The sequence below is a fragment of the Xenopus laevis genome, chromosome 1S (assembly GCF_017654675.1).
Source record: "Xenopus laevis strain J_2021 chromosome 1S, Xenopus_laevis_v10.1, whole genome shotgun sequence".
NCBI lineage: Eukaryota > Metazoa > Chordata > Amphibia > Anura > Pipidae > Xenopus > Xenopus laevis.
In genome coordinates this window covers 68,498,574-68,520,351 of record NC_054372.1, presented here as the reverse complement: position 1 = coordinate 68,520,351, position 21,778 = coordinate 68,498,574, and the positions used below count along the sequence as shown (strand labels likewise).

At 35.3% G+C, this 21,778-nt stretch overlaps 1 protein-coding gene across 1 annotated transcript; it reads left to right on the top strand.

Moving 5' to 3' along the window:
• Window positions 1-4,664: 4,664 nt before the first annotated feature.
• On the top strand, window positions 4,665-16,697 carry LOC108706126 (dentin matrix acidic phosphoprotein 1). Its single transcript, XM_018242769.2, has 6 exons — window positions 4,665-4,751; window positions 10,053-10,121; window positions 10,867-10,905; window positions 12,034-12,081; window positions 12,196-12,348; window positions 14,126-16,697. Exons 2-6 carry the CDS (start codon window positions 10,068-10,070, stop codon window positions 16,013-16,015), a joined length of 2,184 nt encoding a protein of 727 aa, XP_018098258.1. The 5' UTR covers window positions 4,665-4,751; window positions 10,053-10,067; the 3' UTR covers window positions 16,016-16,697.
• The last annotated feature ends 5,081 nt before the right edge of the window (window positions 16,698-21,778 follow it).

Genomic DNA, 21,778 nt, shown 5'->3' with positions numbered 1-21,778 from the left:
ATTCCTTTCCATGCACCAGTATGGTATGGGAGCCATGGTAGTCCCCGAGTGGTTCACAAACAGTGGAAATCATTTGCTCAGTTTCTTTGCAGGAAAGTCCTTTAATTTATTCTTCCCTTCTTTACCTTATGCAACAGGCATTATGGCTGTGACTGTTTGTAAAAAAAACGCACATGCTGGGGCCCATTTACTTAGCTCGAGTGAAGGAATAGAGAAAAAAAAATTCGAATTTCGAATGTTTTTTTTGGCTACTTTGACCATCGAATGCACTACTTTGACCTTCGACTACGACTTTGTATCGAAAAATTCGAACTAAAAATCGTTCGACTATTCGACCATTCGATAGTCAGTTACTGTCTCTTTAGGAAAAAACTTCGACCCCCTAGTTCACCACCTAAAAGCTACCAAAGTCAATGTTAGCCTATGGGGAAGGTCCCCATAGGCTTTCTAAGTATTTTTTGGTCGAACAAAAATCGTTCGATCGATGGATTAAAATCCTTAGAATCGAGCGATTCGAAGGATTTAATCGTTCGATCGAACGATTTTACGTTTGATCTTTCCATCGAACGAATAGTGCTAAATCCTTCGACTTCGATATTCGAAGGATTTAACTTCGACAGTCGAATATCGAGGGTTAATTAACCCTCGATATTCGACCTTAAGTAAATTTGCCCCACTGTGTCATGTAATTAGTTATTTACTTATTTATTTTAGTTTGACCCTGCTTGATCACTTTATTATAAAGAATCAACATACAGGTCAGAGCTAATGGTCCAGTTGGGAATAATAAAACTAATAATAAGATTCTCATGGATGCCAGAATGAGGACAATCAGATTGAACATGGACTGATGGGCTGTGTGGTCTCAGCCTTTGTATTTACACATATATTGCAAATTTTTATTTTTATAAGCTTTGTTGTTAGTCTCATGAGAAGTAAACATTCAGTTCTGTTTTTGGCACTGGAAATGGTACCATGAGTGCATCTGTAATGAACCGCCAGCACATACATGCATTGCTGTCCCTCCATTGTGCTACTTTAAATACAATCTAACTATACATCACATAGCACAAGACCATTCATCTGGAGCTTCTATAAGCCTGCACTATCATCTGAATGTCCTCTTGCATCGTATAGGTAATAGCTATATACAAACTCCTGTCTGCACTTAAACCAACTATAATTATACGATCCGTCCTGTGGTTGCTGTAGTTAGGGAACATGCAGAAATAACAGCTGTGGTGTAGAGACAAACAGCTAATGCACCAAATAAGGACATCCTTCCACCCAGCTGGGCACAACTGTATTGTTTCTAGCTATCTAGGAGCATTGGTTAAAAAAGTGCAGTATTTTATACAGGTAGTCTAATTAATAAAATTGACTAAGCCGTAAGCTATATTAAAATAAATGAACTATCTCACCCTTCCATCTCTTTGTATAAATATTATGGCACTTTATAGTGCCATAATATTCTAGGGTCAAATCTAGAAAATCCAGCTGAAGGGCCACAGGCTTGCAATTTTACTTAAATGCAGCCAGTTCAGCCCTGCACCTTTCACTTTTTACACGTCCATAACTATTCAAATGACGTTGTAACACTGCTTTATAAATTCATGTTAATAGCTTCTGTGTATTAATGAGTGCAGCAAAAAAACATATTTAACTGTATTTGTATGGTACAATAAATGGAGAAGACCTAAATGGTAGGGAACCTGTTATCCAGAATGCTTCAGACTTGGGGTATTCCAGATAAGGGGTCTTTCTGTAAATTTGGATCTTCATATCTTATGCCTACTAAAAATCATTTAAACATCAATTTAGCTCAACAGGGTTGTTCTGCCACCAAACAAAACTTAATTTATGTATATATTAGATGGGATCAAGTACAAGATATTGTTTTAATAATACACAGAAATAAATAAATATTTTCTAAAAAAAATGTGAATTATTTATTACAATGGAGTCTATGTAAGATAGCCCTCCTGTAATTCAGAGCTTTCTGGATAATGGGTTTATGGATAATTGGTCCAATTCCAAGTCACAAACTTAGAGTGAATGTTTCTTTGTTGTTACAGATGCATTATTAAACTCTGCTCCATTTATACAGAAAACAACTTTATTTTACAACAACCCTACATAACTTCTAGTACAGGAATGGGATCCCTTATCAGGAAAGTCATTTCCCAGAAAGTTTAGAATTACGGGAATTCTAATTCCTATTTTATTTTTTAAAAGTGATTTCTCTGTAATAATAGTGTAAGACGTAGCCGCAAGAGCTTACACTTAAAATGCAGGAATCAGTGGAAAATTAGATTTATTAGCAGGGCAAACTTGTACTCTCATACCGACAAGCTTTAAGTCACAGTTTCCATACAACTTTTCAGGCAGACTCACTGACAGGCTTGCAGAACTTTGTCTAACTGAAGACCCTAATACTTCTTACTAGGAGACCCTCACTCTACCTGATCCTGTCCAGCCAATGTCCAGAAGAAGAAGAAACCCACCCTGGATGTGTCCTCCCCTTAAATATCCTGTGCACTCTATCCCCCTCTAGTAGATGGGGTGTGCATTACAACTAAATTTACATTACCGTAAGACTATTTTTAACACATTACAGTTACACCTATTCCCGTTATTTTTTTGTTAACCACATACACTTGCCATTAACAAATTCACTCCACATCACTCTCACACAAACAATTTACAATGACATTTTCAGCTATTACTAGGTTTACCCCCTTACAACAGTACCTTGTACCTGATCTTACCTAAGCTTTCTAAATCCATATTTGTGGCAAAGCATGCTATTGGGGTTATTTAAAGTTTAAATGATATTTAGCAAAATTTGATTTCAAATTGATTTCAAATTATAGAAAGATCCCTTATCCAGAAAATTTCAGGTTCCAAGCATTCCGGATAATGGATCTTATAGCACTGTACTTTTTAGGTTGGTTAACAAATTTTTAAATGTGTCGCCTTTAATGTGCATCTGTTATAAAGAAGGGTAGACAATAGGGGTCATTTACCAAGACCAAGGGGAGAAGTGCAAGGCATTAGTTTTAGTGAAGCAACTTTTAATGGCTGGTTAACTCAGGTGGAAGCTACAAAGGGACTAGAATATGTGAATGTAGAGATCCAAAACTGGATGGAGTTGAATGAACTGCGAAAAAAGACATGTTTTCCGCAGTGAAGCATTCATTCCAAGTTGGAGGGCGCTGTATAGTCCAGTGCCTAGGTTGGTGCCTAAATACATCACTGCTTCTACCGCAACTGTCTGATTTACCAAAATGTATATAACTGCAAGTGTGCATCATCACAAATTGGGGCGTAATTGCACTAAATATTTTGAAACACTGTCTAGCCTTATTTATGGTGTTCACTCACACCGGTTCTAGTGTTGGTGTGTGAGTGACATCTGCTCCCAGTTCTTTAGGCTCAGGTGTGCTGTGTCTATTGACGCAGTTCACTGAGGGAACCATGGAGATACTGCCTGGTCAGGAGGTGGTGGTAGTTCAATACAGCACCCTATTCATGACGGAAGGCAGGAAGAATTGAGCGGTATAGAGTGCAATTATACAGAAGAGTAATAAGTGCCCTTTAAAGTAGTCATTATACAACTGCCCAACTAAGCCAGTGTAGGTGGGTCATAATGACTGATGGTTTAGACAAGTTTTATTTTAAATGCAAACTGTAAAAATGTATTCTAGTGCCAGCATGGGCGTAACTGCAGAGGAAGCAGACCCTGCAGGGGGGCCCAGGAGGTATAGGGGCCCCATGAGGCCCAAATAATGCTCAATTTCAATTAGTAAAACAGGATAACCTCTGGATATGTTGGGGGCCCTAAAATTAATTTGCTGTGGGGCCCAATAACATCTAGTTACGCCAGTTCAATTTTCACATCAATCTTAAATTAGGCCAACAGGGTAAATAGATAACAAAATGTTTGTCCTTCTACTTCGCTCAAGCACAACAGGCAACATAAAATAAATTTAGCTACTGTATGTGATATGTTATCTGGAATGCCTGGAATAGTCTTTATGAAACACTTGATTACCATACCTTGAGGCTATAAGCAACCAAATGTTCCATAAACTCAAAATGATTATTTTGCACCAATATGCAGCATACTTACCATCACGTACAAGGTACTGGTTTATTATTACAGAAAAAAGTGAAGCATTAAAAAGTTAGGCGTTTAACTTTAATACACCCCATATGTGTAATGTTATATTAGAGTTGCCATCTGGAATTTTTTTGTCTTTCTCCCTAATAATAACATTGGCATCAATGATTATTTATTGGTCAGGCCAGTAAAACACTGGCCGGGTGGCAACCATTTGATGGCACATAAGCTTCATGCAGGAGAGAATTTTTTATCACAAAATTGACCTGCGTGGAGGGAAATCGCTCAGTGAAATCTAGCACAGTCTTAAAATAAAGCCCAGGCTGGGTATCTAATTAAATGAAAGCTGGTATAGTTATTTAGAAACCACAAGCACTTTATAGCGGAAATTCACCCCTTAGTCCAGAGGAAATGTGGGTGTATTATAATAACTGAGGCACCTTGTGATGTCATAGCTGCTGTATAGCAGATGATTGGACAAAAGCTATCTGTTACACTGTTTATATTCCAAATTTACAAGGAAAGCTCTAAATTATGATCACAGGAAAATAAATTACTCCATGTCTAGTATTGTCTAGATGAAGGTTACCTGGAGCAAGCATTACTGGAATTTAAGCCATATTTACAGGTAATATTTAATTTCATAAATATATGATGTAAAACACTTTTTGAGAAACTGTATCACTGCATTATTGTACTGCAACCAAATTATAAATGCGGTAAAAAGTAATTTATAATAACTCCAAGCACCTCCAAAAAGATTTTAAAATAAGACCCTAGTTATTTTCCATTGTGCAATACAGTAACTGAGTTTTATTGTTAACTGTGATTGTTCTTAAAAACATAATACTTCATATGATGAGGAAAGGCTGAGAATTGTTGTTCCAATGATTTTAATTCTAATTGCCTGACCCACGTGTACACTGGCAGGATCCACGGGATTAGCATTAAAGTTAATGGAGGTAAAATGTATAATGAAAACTGTATTCTAATGTTACTTGTGATATCACTGTGCTAAACACTAGAGTTCCAGTCCAGTTCCAGCCGGTTTCTTATGCTAGACAGGGAATAAAAATGTTGAAAAATAGAACTTTTTTTCCTATTTTTAACCATGTTATTCACAGTGTACCATTGAAGATCACCAGCTGTTTTACAGTTAGCCAGGCCACACTGCCTTCTTCACTACTTCAGGAAACTTTGCATACACAGTTGTCTCTCTCACAGGCCCCTTGGCACTCTAACAATTTTTCTCATAAAGTCAGGCTTCACAGGCCCCTTAATTGTCAGTCAGCATACCTCCCAACTGTCCCGTTTTGAGCAGGACAGTCCCGATTTTGACACCTCAACCCACAGTCCCTAATTATTGCTGAAATGTCCCTCTTTGTTCTCCTGCACTGAACAGCACAAAAATATATGTTTTTAACTTAAAGGGATTCTGTCATGATTTTTATGATGTCGTTTTTAATTCTACACTGTTTATACTGCAAATAATTCACTCTACAATATAAAATGTAATTCCTGAATTAGCAAATGTATTTTTTTTAGTTGTACTATTGGTGTCTAGGCAGCAGTAGTAAAGAGTGACTGAAGTTTATAGTAAAGAGTAACTGAAGTTTATCAGAGCACTAGTCACATGACTGGGAGCAGCTGGGAAACTGACAATATGTCTAGCCCTATTTCAGATTTCAAAATTAAATATCAAAAAATCTGTTTGTTCTTTTGAGAAATAAATGCAGAATTCTGCTGGAGCAGCACAATTATTCTGATGTGTTTTGAAAAAAAAATTTTCCCATGGCAATATGCCTTTAATTAGTGTTTGTCAGAATGCCCAGAATACTCAGGTGCACGTTGATATTTTTGTAACAATTTAAGATAAGCAACGAATCAATTGTAACAATTTAAGATAAGCAGATCGCTTGGGGAAACTGTGACTTGCAGCTTAAAGGGTTAAACGGCAATAAATCTTCATTAGAAAAAGTATAATAACACATAAAAACCACAGATATGAGTTCAAACTTTTATAACCTGTCAAATTTTGTAAAACGAACATGGTAATTAGAAGGGTTTCACCACAAAAATGCGTGTGGTCAAAAAATGTTGCCACGCTATGCACCCAAAACTTTTTTGTCCTTCTTTCTATTTCCAAAATGTTGGGAGGTATGAGTCAGGCTCCCTCAGAGTACAACGCATTCCAGCTAGGCCTGTATGTACAGGATGTGGATAAACATGTGACAGAGTTTACAGTAAGGAGTTTCACAGTTTTTGAATAAATCTACAGTAGTAAAGCATCCATATTAATAAGCAGCCCTAACTTAAGGCAAGGTCAATAGTAAAAGCTACGCCATTCATCACCATGGGTGTAATATTTCATGCACCCGAATATACAGTTATATTTATTTATTTTTAAAGGATAAAGCTGACATTCACTGCAAGTCTGCCTAGTCCAGGGTTATTAAAGGGCACTTGTTGCCCAAAAATATTTTCCCCCACCAAAGTTGCAGGCTAATAGAGCCTGCACTCCGGAATGGGGTAACAGTGTTTTTTTTTTATATATATATGTTTATTGTATAGTCATTCCTTTAAACCAATTAATTTAATTTTCTGGTGTTACTGTTCCTTTAAAAAAAACAAAAAAAAACAAACTATGGTTACCCCCAACTGGAGTGCAGGCTCTATTAGCCCCACACCTTTGGTGGGGGAAAATATTTTAGATCAACACGTACCCTTTAAATTATTGGATTTTCAAATAGAGTTTAATGAAGCCACTCTTCCTATGTCCAGCATATTTTTAAGAGGCACATTTGGAGAAACACACACATTAACCAACCAACATGAGACCTGTGGGCAGGATGCTTCCCTCCAAGTTATTTTTATGACCATAGACTGCAAAGACTTACTTTATGACATCACAATGGAAGAAAGTGGACATTGTTTTTTTGGGCATATAAGGCATCATGTACCTAGGGAAAAATCCCATGGTTGTACTTTTTTTTTGTGTTTGGACTGGATCATTTGCTACAGTTTGTGGATTAAGTTAGGAATATGTTGGATACAATTATGATGTATATTAGAAGCTTATAGTCAAGTATAATGAATGGGGTAGAGATTCCAGTTTAAAATAATGTATTTCTATTAACCCCCTAATATTTTTCAGGCATACATTCATTATCAGTAATCAACATTTGTACAGGGCTAACTTAAAAGGGTTGTTCACCTTTGAATTGACTTTTAGTATGATGTAGAGAGTAATATTCTGAGACAATTTGCAATTGGTTTTCATTTTATATTATTTGTGGTTTTTGAATAATTTAGCTTTTTTATCAGCAGCAATCCAGTTTGCAGTTGCAGTAATCTGGTTGCTAGGGTTCAAATTACCCTAGCAACCGTGCATTGATTTGAACGAAAGATTGGAATACGAATATGAGAGACCTGGATAGAAAGATGAGCAATAAAAAGTAGCAATAACAATACATTTATAGCCTTACAGAACATTTGTTTTTAGATGGAGTCAGTGACCCCCATTTTAAAGCTTGAAAGAGTCAGAAGAAAAAGGCAAATAATTAAAAAACTATAAAAAATAAATAATGAAGACCATTTGAAAAGTTGCTTAGAATTGGCCATCTTAGAATTGGCCATTCTATAACAAACTAAAATGTATCTTCAAGGTGAACCACCCCTTTAAAGAAGTGGTTCCTTTTTAAGTAAATTTTTAGCAATTTGTAAGCAGTTTTTTTTGTAATTTATTTTTATAGTTTTTTTTAAATGATTTGACTTCTTCTTCTTGACCCTTTCCAGCTTTCAAAAGGGGGTCAATGATCCCATCTAAAATACAAATGCTCTGTAAGGTTACACATGTATTGCTAGGGCTACATTTTATTACTCATCTTTCTATTCTGGCCCTCTCCTATTTATATTCCCATCTCCTATTCAAATCAATGCATAGTTGCTAGGGTAATTCAGACCCTGGCAGATTAGATCAGATTACTCGAATTGCAAACTGGAGAACTGCTGAATAAAAATGATGTACAGTACAGCTTTCCAATTGATTTATGCCATTACAGTAACCCTAAATAAAGGTAATAAGCAAAATATATTCCATATACTTTTTCATGAAGGGGAGTTATTTTTGTATTTAACATATGATAAAACAAACAGCTTTAGAAGAGAATACCATTTTAACCACAAATTGCAGTATAAATACAAATTAACAGGCTTCAGCAAAGAGTCTAAAATACAGTAAAAGACAATTTCCCTGAAATCATAACAACTAGGTTCTACTTTTAAATGTCCTTTAGGTTTAAAATGGTGATCATAGACTGCTCTCTCAAATAAACCCTGTAATTTTTATGGAATTACTGAGAACAAAGGACTATTATTCTGTAACTGAATAGCATATATATATATGTAAGATTAGTAGGTTTATATAGTTACACTATATTGGTGATAGTAAGTACAGTATTTTAGGTTTGGGTTTGAGTTCTAACCATCCAAGTGTGCCTGGCAATAAAACACTTAAATCAGCTTCAGAATGCTATCTCTTTATTATGGACGTTTATATAAAAAGTAAGGTGATAGTGCCTGTTAGTGACTGTATCATTGGCTGCGCAGGGAGCCCCTTAGGAGCAGAGAATTCGATCTTCCACTACAGTAACTAAATAAACAGGTATAGGATATATTATATGGAGTGCTTGGGGCCTGGGGCTTTGCAGATAAGGGATCTTTCTGTACTATTTTGCATAAGCATATCTTAAGTCTGCTAAATATAATTTAAACATTAAATAAACCAAATAGGGTCGTTTTACCTCCAATATGGATTCATGCAACTTAGTTACCATCAAGTACAAGGTACAGGTATGAGATCCATTATCTGGAAATCCCTTATCCAGAATGATCCAAATTAAAGAAAGGTCATGCCCCATAGACTCTATTATAATCAAATAATCCAAATGTTTAAAATGATTTCCTATTTCTCTGTAACAGTACCTTGTCAACAGTATCAACTTAAGATATAATTAATCCTTAAAAATGTAGATTTGATTATAATTAAGTCTATGGGAGATGGCCTTTCTGTAATTCAGAGCTTTCTGGATAATAGGTTTCCAGATAACGAATTCTATTCTGTACCTTGTACTTGATGGTAACTAAGCTGCATATTGGAATCAAAAGCAGCCTATTGGGTTTATCTAATGTTTACATTAATTTCGAGTAGACTTAAAGTAGACTTAAAATATAAAGATCCAAATTACGGAAAGATCCCTTATCCAGAAAACCCCTGGTCCCAAGTATTCTGGATAACTGGTCCCACACCTGTGCCGTATTATTATTACTACAGAGAAAATGTAATTATTTTACAAAATGACACTTGTTTGTTTTCAATGGACAGTAGGAGATGCCTTCCTGTAATTTTGAGCTTTCTGGACAAGTTTTTGGACAATGGATCCTTTATATGTAGTATGAAGAGGCCTGTGCACCCTCTTAGTGTGAGGAATATGTCTAGATGTAGAGGTTGTATTAACAAACTGGTGGTGACTTAAATACATAAGAATACAGAAAGGGTTTTAGGGTTTCAGTGTAGTTCATGAAACACGATTTACAATAGTGATCTTAGATGCCTTTTCAATTTATTTTGCCTTTAAACTGCAATCTCTTATTATCTTTCATTTTGCACAGTGTAAACTATATTTTACATTATTATTAATAATAATACAATTTTCTTACATTTCTTAAGCCAAGAGCATGCAAATGTTATCCATCCATAGGCTCCATAGGATACCTGGGAGTTCAATACAATTATAATAAAAAGGTGATGCCCAACGCTGTGAACATTTTTCAAAACACTTGTAATGTTATTTCTTCTTTCATACTGATTCTGATTTTGAAACTTGCTGCGAATATGGTGGGTAACTGTAGTTTTATTTTGCCATTACAGATACTGAAAGAGACCATGAAGACTGTATTTATTTGCATCTGCCTCTCAAGCCTTGTCTGGGCTTTTCCTGTAAGTTTTCTAGTTGGGCATTAATTCTATTGAGGACTGTTAACATATATCTATGATTTGCATAATCTTACAGATAAAACAGCATATGCGTTAGTTGCTAATATGTGAAACATTGCAAATAGCAGGCACTGACTAGTGACTTTGTTTAAGGGACAATCATGAATAAATCTTAGTTTCTAGGTAATTATATTTGAAACAATCCATCTCTTGCTAAAGACCTGTAGAACACTGCAAAGATTATGTGCAATTGGTCATAATAATTGAACCCCAACAGAAAATATAATTCTAAGCAACTTTCCAATATGCATTTATTAAAATTGTCAGTGCTTTTAAAGATATTTGTAAAAACATTTGCTATTGAAAGCAGCATTCCCAGGGCAGGGCTGTCCAGGAGCCCTAGGCAACCGAGGAGGCCACTGCACTCACCCGACAGCACATGTGCCTTAGCAAAAGGAGGGAGGGGAGAGTGACAGAGGGGAGAGCAAAAGAGGGCTTCGAACATGAACTAGGGGTAGGCAGAAGACATTTTAACAGGTACCTGCCCAGCACCCCCTTATTGTTGTGCCTTAGGCAGGTGCTTCTTCTGCCTACCCCTATTTCCGGTCCTGCTTCTTCCTTCTAGTATTTTATCTAGATCCCTCTGCACAATGAGTCAGTGAAGAAAAAAGAGCTGCAAAAAAAAAATTGGCTATTGTGATATCATTGGCATATTATTAACTATAAATGTTATATTTTTTTTAAACAGATTCACAAGTCTCAGTCAGAAAGCTCAGAAACTGTTGAGGTAAATCCAGACTGTGCTAATGTTGCTGAATTGTATAATGAAGCCCTTTTGTGTTCCTGCTATACCCAAACAATGCAAAATGCTTTAAGCTCAGAGTATAATATAAATTGTGAAATTCTGTTATTTTTTGCTTCTTAATTAAATACCATATGATTATCATATTTTTACATGGTGCATACATTATGCTCCGTTATAGCAGCTACTGACGGTGAAAAATATGCTGTCTTAAAAGGGTTGTCCACCTTTAAATTAACTTATAGTATTGTAAAAGTTGTACTGGGTGATATTCCGAGTGGTTTTAACACAGTAGTATCCCAACTGTAATTATTAGCCTTTGTATTAAGGGGCACTTTCTATGAAAAATTACATTTTGTATATGTCCAAAAACCCTTCATCAACAGAGTTTTATTACATGCGTGCCACCTCCACTAGACTTTGGGAGAGTGAATCATTATACTATAATACAGTAATAAGAATTTATTGTATTGTTACTTCACAACCACTGTTTTGTATTAGAATGAATAGTGCATTATAATACTATAATACTAAAATGTTCAAGCAATAGCAATACATTTAGTATGATATAAAAATAGAGTGATATTTTGAGACAAAGTGCATTTTTTATTATTTGTGGTTTTTGAGTTAATTAGCTTTTTATTTAGCAGCTCATTCCATTTGCAGTTCGCAGTTTTAGCAATCTGGTTAGTAGGGTCCCAATTACCCAGCAAACATGCATTGATTTGAATAAGAGACTGGGATAAGAGTAGAAGAGGGCCTGAAAAGAAAGCTGAATAATACAAAGTAACAATAGCAATACACGTGTACCCTTTCAGAGCATTTGTTTTTAGATTGACCCCATTTGAAAGAGAAGGCAAACAATTAAAAGATGTAAAAAAAAAAAGAAAAAATGAAGGCCAGTCAAAAACTTGCTTAGAATTAACCATTCTATAACATACTAAAAGATAATTAAAAAGGTGAACCACCCCTTTAAGGCTTCCTACCAGAAATTAAGTTTTACTTCCTGTAAGCTTCCATAGAAAATTGTTATTTTGTACTGTATCCACTGAAGAGTTCATTTGGTGTAATAAAATATTTTAATGCATGACTTTTTTTTCTGTCACTTTGTAGACAGACAGTAGATCATCAGAATCCAGCATCCAGAGCTCTGAACACAGGGTAAATTATACATCAGGTCTTCATGTAGCATTTTACATTTGTCCTTCCTTTTAAATATTAATCGGTTTGTTGTTAGGTCCTACTACTTAACTGCAATTTCCTATTTTTAAATAGTATTATTCAAGGAAAGGACTTACCCCCCAATATAAGGAAGAAGATATTAGCGGGACTGATGACGAAGCCACTGTTGACCACGATTCCACCGCTGTTTCAGCTGCAGTTGATAGTGAAGGCCACGTGGACGAGGACTCAGAGGGAGATGAACAGGTAAATGTATCCCAATACAATTACAAGACCAAACAGGTAAACTCATTATTTATATGCTGGACATTTTTATTCAGCAATTTATAAGATTAATACAAAACAAAATGAAGATTTTTATTGGTGTAAGTTACTTAAAACTTGTGCATTAAAAGATTACATAACATTATGGGTCATTTATGTTCTCCAGCGCAGTAAGCAAAGTGCAGTTTTCAGCAGCATTTTTTTTCTTACAATGCAGCTGTTTTCCCAGAATGTTGGTGTTATTGCGGTTGTAATGATATATAGAGTGATATGATGCAATTGCGTAAATTTCGCCAAAATTAACATAACTGCACATGCACTTTGTCATAAAATGGATGCAAATTCTGTTTGGTGCTATTTCCTGTGTTTGGCATATGAGAGCCATCTGCAACTGTTATTTTAGATGCAAGTGAGCTGCACCCATTGCCACAGGGTGTGAAGGGAACCCTGGAGCTACTACCAGTTTCAGAGGTTGTGGTAGCTTCACGGTTCCCCTGCATCAATAGAAGCAGCAGCAGCACTTGATTCTCAATGGGAGGCAGGAAGAACTGAAAAGTGCAGAGCACAACTATAACGAAGTGCAAAAAGTACATTTTGATGCAAGTATCTTTAATAAATGGTACAACTGACTGGGGGACTGCAACTGTGCAATCGGAAATTACCCCTATTATAATTTATTTTAAGAATTATAGATATTTCATGAATTCTACTTTTCATATACATCAGAACTTTACAATTCTTTTACAATACTTTACGACTCTCTTGGTCCAACACCACCTTCAATTATTGCCAGATGAAGTCTACTGACAAATATAAGTTCAGCTGTCACATTCTCTAAAATCTGACCATATTTGCCTATAAAGCCAGCTTCTGTCTGTGTTTCATACAAAAGCTCTGGATAATCAATGTAGTTAGGATTTTGTCATAGCCTGCCCTTCCACCTCTAAGCTGTCAGTCACTTGCTATGTATCACTGTCTTTAAAATGTTCCTGGCAGTTTAGGTTAGTAGAAGGACATTGCTATGATGTGACCTAATGAGATGTTACTCCGCCACACAGAAAAATAATTTTAAGGCCCCCCCTAAACTTTCAGAATGGGACATCTATTATGATAATGCTTATAATCAGTGCCCCACTGAGTGCTCTAAACTACCAAGGGTCATGATCAACCATCGGGTCTACTTTCTCTATAATTATCCCCCCCCCATTTAAGCACTAAAGAATCACTATTCTTATTTTGTTCATATTGCAATAGGAACATGTCTATAGTATTAGCCCTACAATTTCAGTATATTCTGACTATGGAGCTGTTGTTTACATTTTAGGCTTTAACTGATCAGTATAGCATTTGCCTAACCATGATCTGTTGATACTCTACAATAAACTGTAAAGAGAAATAATACAGTACTTTGCTGTGGTAATACTTTAGTTTTGGTTCAAAAGACAAACTATTTGTAATGCATGCAAACGTCCCAAATTGATGAATAAGTACAATAAGCAGTGGATACTTTAATAAGCACTACATTTGCATTGCAGCACTTATAACACTGGTGTTAACTAAAGTAAAATGTGTAATGATAATCGGTTTTCTTAGAAACCATATATTTGTTTTTACATTTTTAAATTAATTCCCAATATTTTTGTTAGATTTTCTTTTGGAGCATAAATACAGCAGTGGATATTTTTATACAATTAACTTAATAGTCTATAAATAAACAGGGTTTTTCATTTTAACTATTTTAATGTTTGCCTTTACACAGGTAACAGAACAGCTTACTCTGGGAACAGATGATACCAGTGATACCACTGAGAGTAAAGACAAAACCCAGACTGAATGGGAAAAAAGTGAAACAGACAGAACACCCTATGTCAGAGAAGATACGTCAGAAAGTGAAGATAAAACTGAGAATGGCAGTGGCTATCATTCAGAAAATGGCGCAAGTCTAGATACCATTGATTTATCTATGAGTTCTGATAACAAAGATAGCGAGGATGATGATGATTATAATGATTATGATGCTCCAAACATATCAAGTGCCCACAACAGTGATGAAATTATTGAAAAACAAAATGAATTCAATGATGACTATGATGATGATGTAAGTGTCAAGAGTGGGGAAAGTAGACCAGGCAAAGACAATTCCAACTGTGGTGATAACAGTAAAGAAAACAGTAAAATTAATGAAGCTCAACAAATTAGCCAAGAGCACAGCTATGAATATGATATTGAAGAGATGCAAAATGATGATTCAAATCCATTGCTGCACAGCACCGGTGATTCTAGCATAAATCATGACCTAACTTTGAGTACGTCAAAAGAAAAGAAGGATGTCAGTTGGAAGAAAAAATCAGGAAAAGGCATAAATAAAAAGCAGTCTAAAGGATTTTCCAAGAATAAAGTCCAACACAATTCAGATAATAAAGATGTGAGAAAGCTTGGTAGAAAATCTGTAGAGGACCAGTTGAATTCTGAAGGCACACCTAGTTTAGAAAACAGAGATTCCACACTACAAGGAAGTATGGTTAAATTCCATAACAAATTTGAAAATACGAGTATTTCAGTTGAAGATACTCACTCAGAGGAAGATATCATCCCACAAAACAAGGATGCAAGTCACTCAAAAGAGGAAATCGACCGCAAGTCAAAAGAGGTGATCAGTCATTCAAAGGTGGATGATACACAATCAAAGGAAGATGTCTCTCAATCTCACGAGGATGCAAGTCACTCAGAAGAACATGTAAGCCTATCAAAAGAGTTAGAAACTCAATCTAAGGAGAGTAGCAGCACATCAAAAGAGATCCAAGAGCCAGACACTAAATCCAAGGAGCGTAAGAGCACATCAAAAGGGTTACTGCAACCACAGAAAGATGTGAACCTATCAAATGAGCATTTAAATCACTCAGATGAGCATAGCTTGTCAAAAGAGCATGTTTCACAATCTAAAGAGATCAGTGAGTCAAAAGAGGACATTACACACTCAGTAGAGGATGTCACTGAGTCTGAAGAAGACACCACTACATCAGAAGAACATATAGTTCATTCAGAGAAAGAGGTTACTCACTCATCAGAAGAGGTTAGCCAGATTAAACATATTCAGAGTAACTCAAAAGAGAGTGAGAGGCTAAAAACAGATGCTAAAACACATGATAACAGTGAATCAATTGAAGATATTAGCACTGAATCAGAAGAAATTCCTGACACTAACTCTAAACAGAGTGCTAGCAACTCAGAGGAAACTGATGCCACACTAGAACAACTTCAAAGCCATGAATCAGCAGAGATGAGGTCCATTGTGCTTGGAAATGGCACAGTACATGACAGTAAATCATCAAGCAAGTCAACAGAACATTTCAGTGTTTCTAGAGAAGACACTACCAGCAATTCAGTTTATGACACCAAAGAGGATGATGACAGCAATTCTAGAGAAAGTGAAGAATCAAGTGAAGAGAGGTCTAATGATTCCAGCGAGTCTGAAGAGAATTCTAGAGAAAGTGAAGAATCAAGAGAAGAGAGGTCTAACAATTCCAGCGAGTCTGATGAGGATGTCAGAGCATCAATAAGCAATGAAATTGATAGCAGAAGATTAATGTTTGATGTGTATAAACGTAGAGCCATAGGAAATGATAATGACTGCCAAGATGGTTACTAGGACATAAAACCCCAGAGTGTAAAGCCATTATTTACTAATCAATCATTAACATCATAGGGCGTGAGACATCATATTGCAGTATTGTTCCCCCTAAATGTATCATTCATATGGCTCTATAATGATTATACATTTTTGCTAGATGTAGTTGAAAATGTAGCCTACTGACCATATGGCATAGTTTATCTATGTTATTTTATTTATTCCTATCACAATATAAAATAAGCTATTTAGTGAATGAAAAAAACAGGGTAATACCTCAAACGAATGATTATTGAAACACTTAACTGGCAATTTGTTATTTTATAACTGCATATTTCCATATAAAAAATAAGACTGTGCCTAAAAATCGATTCAGGGGACCACTTGTTATTGAGCACAAGGAATACATGGTGCTACGTTCCAGTTCATATGCATGAATTTTTAGTACTAGTTGATACCAGTATTCTGCCATTTTTTCTAGGTTCTGTGACTGTAGCAAATAAGCAATGGTTTACATTTCACAAGAGAATTATAGAATAACTTTACAATCACCCTTATTTTCAGTAGCCTGAGTCACTCACGCTAGCAGCCAGAGTATTTTAAAGTTCACCTTTGAGAGAGTAGGGCTTAATTAAAGAGGAAGGAAACCTAGTCGGCACAAAACCCCGCCCACCCTCCCATTTGTTGCCCAAGTTAGGGGCATTTGCCCAGCGGGACGGGTAGGCCAGGGGGGAGGAGGGAGGGTGGGCAACAAACGGGAGGGGGGGGTGGGGGGTTTGCGCCGACTAGGTTTCCTTCCCCTTTAAGTAAGGCTTTAGTAAGGCATATCAATGACAGAAACACAATATATATAGATAACTGAGAGTTAAAATGTGAAGTCTCCTTCATGCATTTAACCCACCTAATCTGCACTGTACATTCCAATGAGCCAGACAATGAAGATACAGTATAGTGGTGCAAAATATGAATATATGATCAAGGAACAAAAATGAAAACTGTTTTCATTTTTTCCTGCAGTTAATGCTGCACTGATGAACTGAGACCTGGAGGGGCACAAAAATTGCTGTTCAAAAACCGTATATAATGCCACAGTACAGTTAAAAATTTGTAATTGTGCTTTTTATGTAAATGTTAAAAAAAAAAGTATTCAATTGGAAAATGTCATAAAACTGAATGCTGCCCCCATTTTATCTAGCAATATACAACATGTTTTATGCCAGAAATTCATTTTTCTATTAACTTTAATAATGGAGCAATTTTTACCATTCATTTATAGAAAAACAAATGACACATCAATAGGCTAATTGTAAAGGTGAATGCCTAAAAATGTTCCCTTTTTTCAAGAATAATATCAGTACATCAGAACTACAACACCATTGTTTTGTTTTGTTTTTTTTTAATTTTATTTTAAAGGGTAATATAATAAAAGTTACAAAGTTTGCTAGAGGTCTCGTCTTCGATAACAACACTTAGGGGCAGATTTACAAAATTCGAGTGAAGAATTCGAATGTAAAAAAATTCGAATTTCGAAGTATTTTTTGGGTACTTCGACCATCGAATTGGTTAAATTCGATCGAATTCGATCGAATTCGAACGATTCGAACGATTCGAAGTAAAAATCGTTCGACTATTCGACCATTCGATAATCGAAGTACTGTCTCTTTAAAAAATACTTCGACCACCTACTTCGGTAGATAAAACCTACCGAAGTCAATGTTAGCCTATGGGGAAGGTCCCCATAGGCTTGCCTGTGATTTTTTGATCGAAGGATTTTCCTTTGATCGTTGGATTAAAATCATTCGAATCGTTCGATTCGAAGGATTTAATCGTTCGATCGAACGAAAAATCCTTCGATCGATCGATCGCAGGATTTGCGCAAAATCGTTCGATATTCGAAGTCGAACGATTTTAGTTCCCAGTCGAATATCGAGGGTTAATTAACCCTCGATATTCGACCCATAGTAAATCTGCCCCATAGAGGTATATTTATCAACGAGTGAAGTTAGAGATCGCCACAGTCCACTAGAGTGAAATTCTGCCACTCTCCATTCATTTCTATGGGATTTTTAAAAAAGTATTTATCAATTGGTGAAAGTGAAAGATCATCCTTTGATAAATACGCCTTTAAAAATCCCATATAAATGAATGGAGAGTGGCAGAGTTTTACTCTAGAGGACTGCGACTCTAACTTCACTTTTTGATAAATATACCCCATAATCACATATATACTGTCACCTGTTTGAAAGCAAATTGATTGGTTTCTGACCTTAGCAAACCATTTGGAAAAGACTGCAAATTCTCCTGTTTGTTTGATTGTTTGTGTAGTTGCCTTCTATAAATTAGGACCTTCGGCATAGCATCTAACATGAGCATCAGCTTATTACAGCAACACTGGAACTTTTTTATATACTTAGATACTTCTCTGACAATATTATTTTATGTATTCATGATGTATTGATAAATACATTTAATACAGTTGTACAATATAATTCATAAGTAGCTGGACTGCTTCAGTACAATTCATATTTATTTCTGTAATGTTACCACTGTTTGCTTTCTTCTCGTATATTATAAGTACAACCAAATGTTTTTTTAGGCAAAATTAATTTTTTAAAAAAAAATTCATATAATCTGATTTGACATGAATACATTTTAGCCTCCGTGCCACCTTGGTACCACACACCAACATGCCTTATACTTTATCACAGGGATGTCAGCCTGTATCCCTTTACCTGTAGTTAAAATACAAGATCTAGAATCCTCTGATATTATTCAGTTGAAATGCAGGTTAGCTGACTTTATTTCAACATATATTGGGCCAGATTCAAATCAATGAGAATATGTTATTTTCTGGTTCACATGTAAACACATGGGCAATATTACATTTTAAGAGAATTTTTTATATCTAATTCAGTTCCAATTTCCTTTCCATATTATTCTGGGAAGTATATGGATTTGAATTAGGAGACAAGCTTTTCTCATCTAATTGAACCTGTCCAATAATACGTGTGATGTTTAAAGTGTTATTTAGAAAGTCAGAGGAGGGTGACAGTCGTATTGCAACAATGGCATAAGAAGAGCAGTGTGAACATCCCATTCCTAAATGTAAAATTTAATATAGGGGCACATTATTCTGTAAAATACATAAATGACCACCCAACTATAATCTGATTATTGTAATTATCACATCTTGTTGGTCAGGACAGCAATATTATCATGAAGTAAAACAAATGCAACTGAACTGTATACTATTTGTAAAAAATATAAGAAACATACATCTTATTTATCAAAATACAAATTTAAATTAAAAATAAAAAACCAAACTAGAATCCACAATTGGACCTTATTTATTATTAAAAAAGCACAATTTAATCGGATAAGGGACAAACTTGATAAAATCAAGCAAAAATCTGAATCGATTTTTTTTTGGGGGCTAATTCCAAAAAAGTCTGAATTTTTCAGATTCTTGCCGGAAACTTCCAAATAGGATAGGGACCTCTCCATTGACTTATATACAACCTCGGCAGGTCTGAGATGGAGGATTTTTGGATTCAGACTTTTAGCATCCTCTGGGTATAATGAGAAATTTGAGTTTTTTAAAGTAAAAAACCTCAAATCTTTCAAGTTCCTTGCTAACTAAAATGCTAGTTCATCTTTAAACATAATATTGGATTAACAGTCTATACATGCTAAGCAAAGTCATCATTAAAGGTTAGGTGCCACTTTGTTTATTATTAATAAAAAAATGAAGGAGAAGCGTAACTAGGTACACTATGAAAAACGAAAACTTAGCTTTTGTGCTTTGTAAGGGCATACATCAATGGTGTGCATTGTAAAAAAGTAATGCAAGATTACTTGGCTTCAACAGTTTAGAACTATAAGGTTAATGCTGTTCAGTCCAACAGCACACAAATACACACCTCTGTTATACTAAATTCTTTTAAATGACAGATTTTTAGTTCAGTTTACTGTATATGCTGGTTAACAATTTTCTGTTAGAAATGCTCTATACAAAAGAAAACTGTGCTTGTATTTTATAATGTTCAGATTTTATAAATAAATAGATTTACAGAAATGTGTCTGTTTCATTCCTAATCAGCATTAGACCAATAATAAAAATCAAGGTAGCCTAAAGCCATGCTACATGCCATATAGTTTGACATGGGGCCGATTCACTAAATTCAAGTGAAAGATTCGAAGTAAAAAAACTTCGAATTTCGAAGTATTTTTTGGGCTACTTTGACCATCGAATGGGCTACTTCGACCTTCGACTACGACTTCGAATCGAAGGATTCGAAGTAAAAATCGTTCGACTATTCAACCATTCGATAGTCGAAGTACTGTCTCTTTAAAAAAAACTTCGACCCCCTAGTTCGCCATCTAAAAGCTACCGAAGTCAATGTTAGCCTATGGGGAAGGTCCCCATAGGCTTGCCTAACTTTTTTTGATCGAAGGATATTCGTTCGATCGTTGGATTTAAATCATTCGAATCGTTCGATTAATTATTAATTAACGATTAATCCTTCGATCGTACGATCGCAGTATTTGCGCTAAATCCTTCGACTTCGATATTCGAAGTCGAAGGATTTCAATTCCTAGTCGAATACCCTCGATATTCGACCCTTAGTGAATCAGCCCCGTAGATATGATTCAAACTGGAAAGATAGTAACGTAATAAATAGGTAATTATTAAGGTGCTGCTAAACTAATAAATTTGGACTTCATGTAACTCCTCTCTCTTTACTACTGATATGCAATTTAAAAAATTACAATAGAAAGCACATTTATAATTTTTATAAAGGGGTTTGAAATTTATATATATTTTTTAATTAAATCAACAAGAAAAACAGTAGGTAAAATTAATATGGGGCAGCTATAGTGAAGATTAGACACTTCCATATAAAAGAAACATGGATCTGTGGTTTGTGGGACCTTCATACATATTTATAACTCTCCCACTTTAAATCCTAGTTTTGAAACCTCTGTGGTCAGTAGTTATAATGACTGACCCCCTCAGCCTTTAAGACAGCTCTAGATCTGTACAGAAGTGTACTTATACTTACTCTGTCACCCTTTGTAATATAAGTGAGTGCTGATGAAGGGAAATGTGAGAAAAATTGTTTTTTATTCAGATTGTGTGACCCTGAAATTTGAATACAGCTTCAGTTTAGTCTCCTTTATTTGAAGTATAACCTTTTGTCAGCCTCCCTTAGTCAGGTGAAATCCTGTCTCAGTTGCTTTGCTGTAGTCCAAATAATATATGGCAATAATGTATTTTCAGCCTGAATTTCCCAATAACTGGCTGTAATAGTAGGACCCTTAGCTCACAAAAAATAGCAAAAAATAACCATAGCACATATTCAGAATTCTGCTTTACCAGATGTCTGTTTTTTAAATAAATGCACCAGTGCAACCTTATGAAAGGAGCACAACTAAGAGGGGTTTTTCCGATTTTAACATTTTACATTTTCCTGCACAATCTCATCAGTCATACTTATTATTATTATACATATTATTTTTCTAATTAACATTTTTTGTCTCTAACTGTCTTTTTCCTTTTCTTCTCACATATCATTTAAGTTCATCCTCCCCAGAAGGTTTATGTGTGTGTGTGTTCTGAAACGAATTGAACTGGATAATACACCAAAATGTAATGTTGAATGCAATACAGAAAGGCAAAGACTTTGTAAAGAATAGTAATTACATACTTGGAATCACAGTTTACAATGATTAAAATCTAAATTGGTATGGTTTAGTAATCCAACAGGATTAAAACAATGAAAC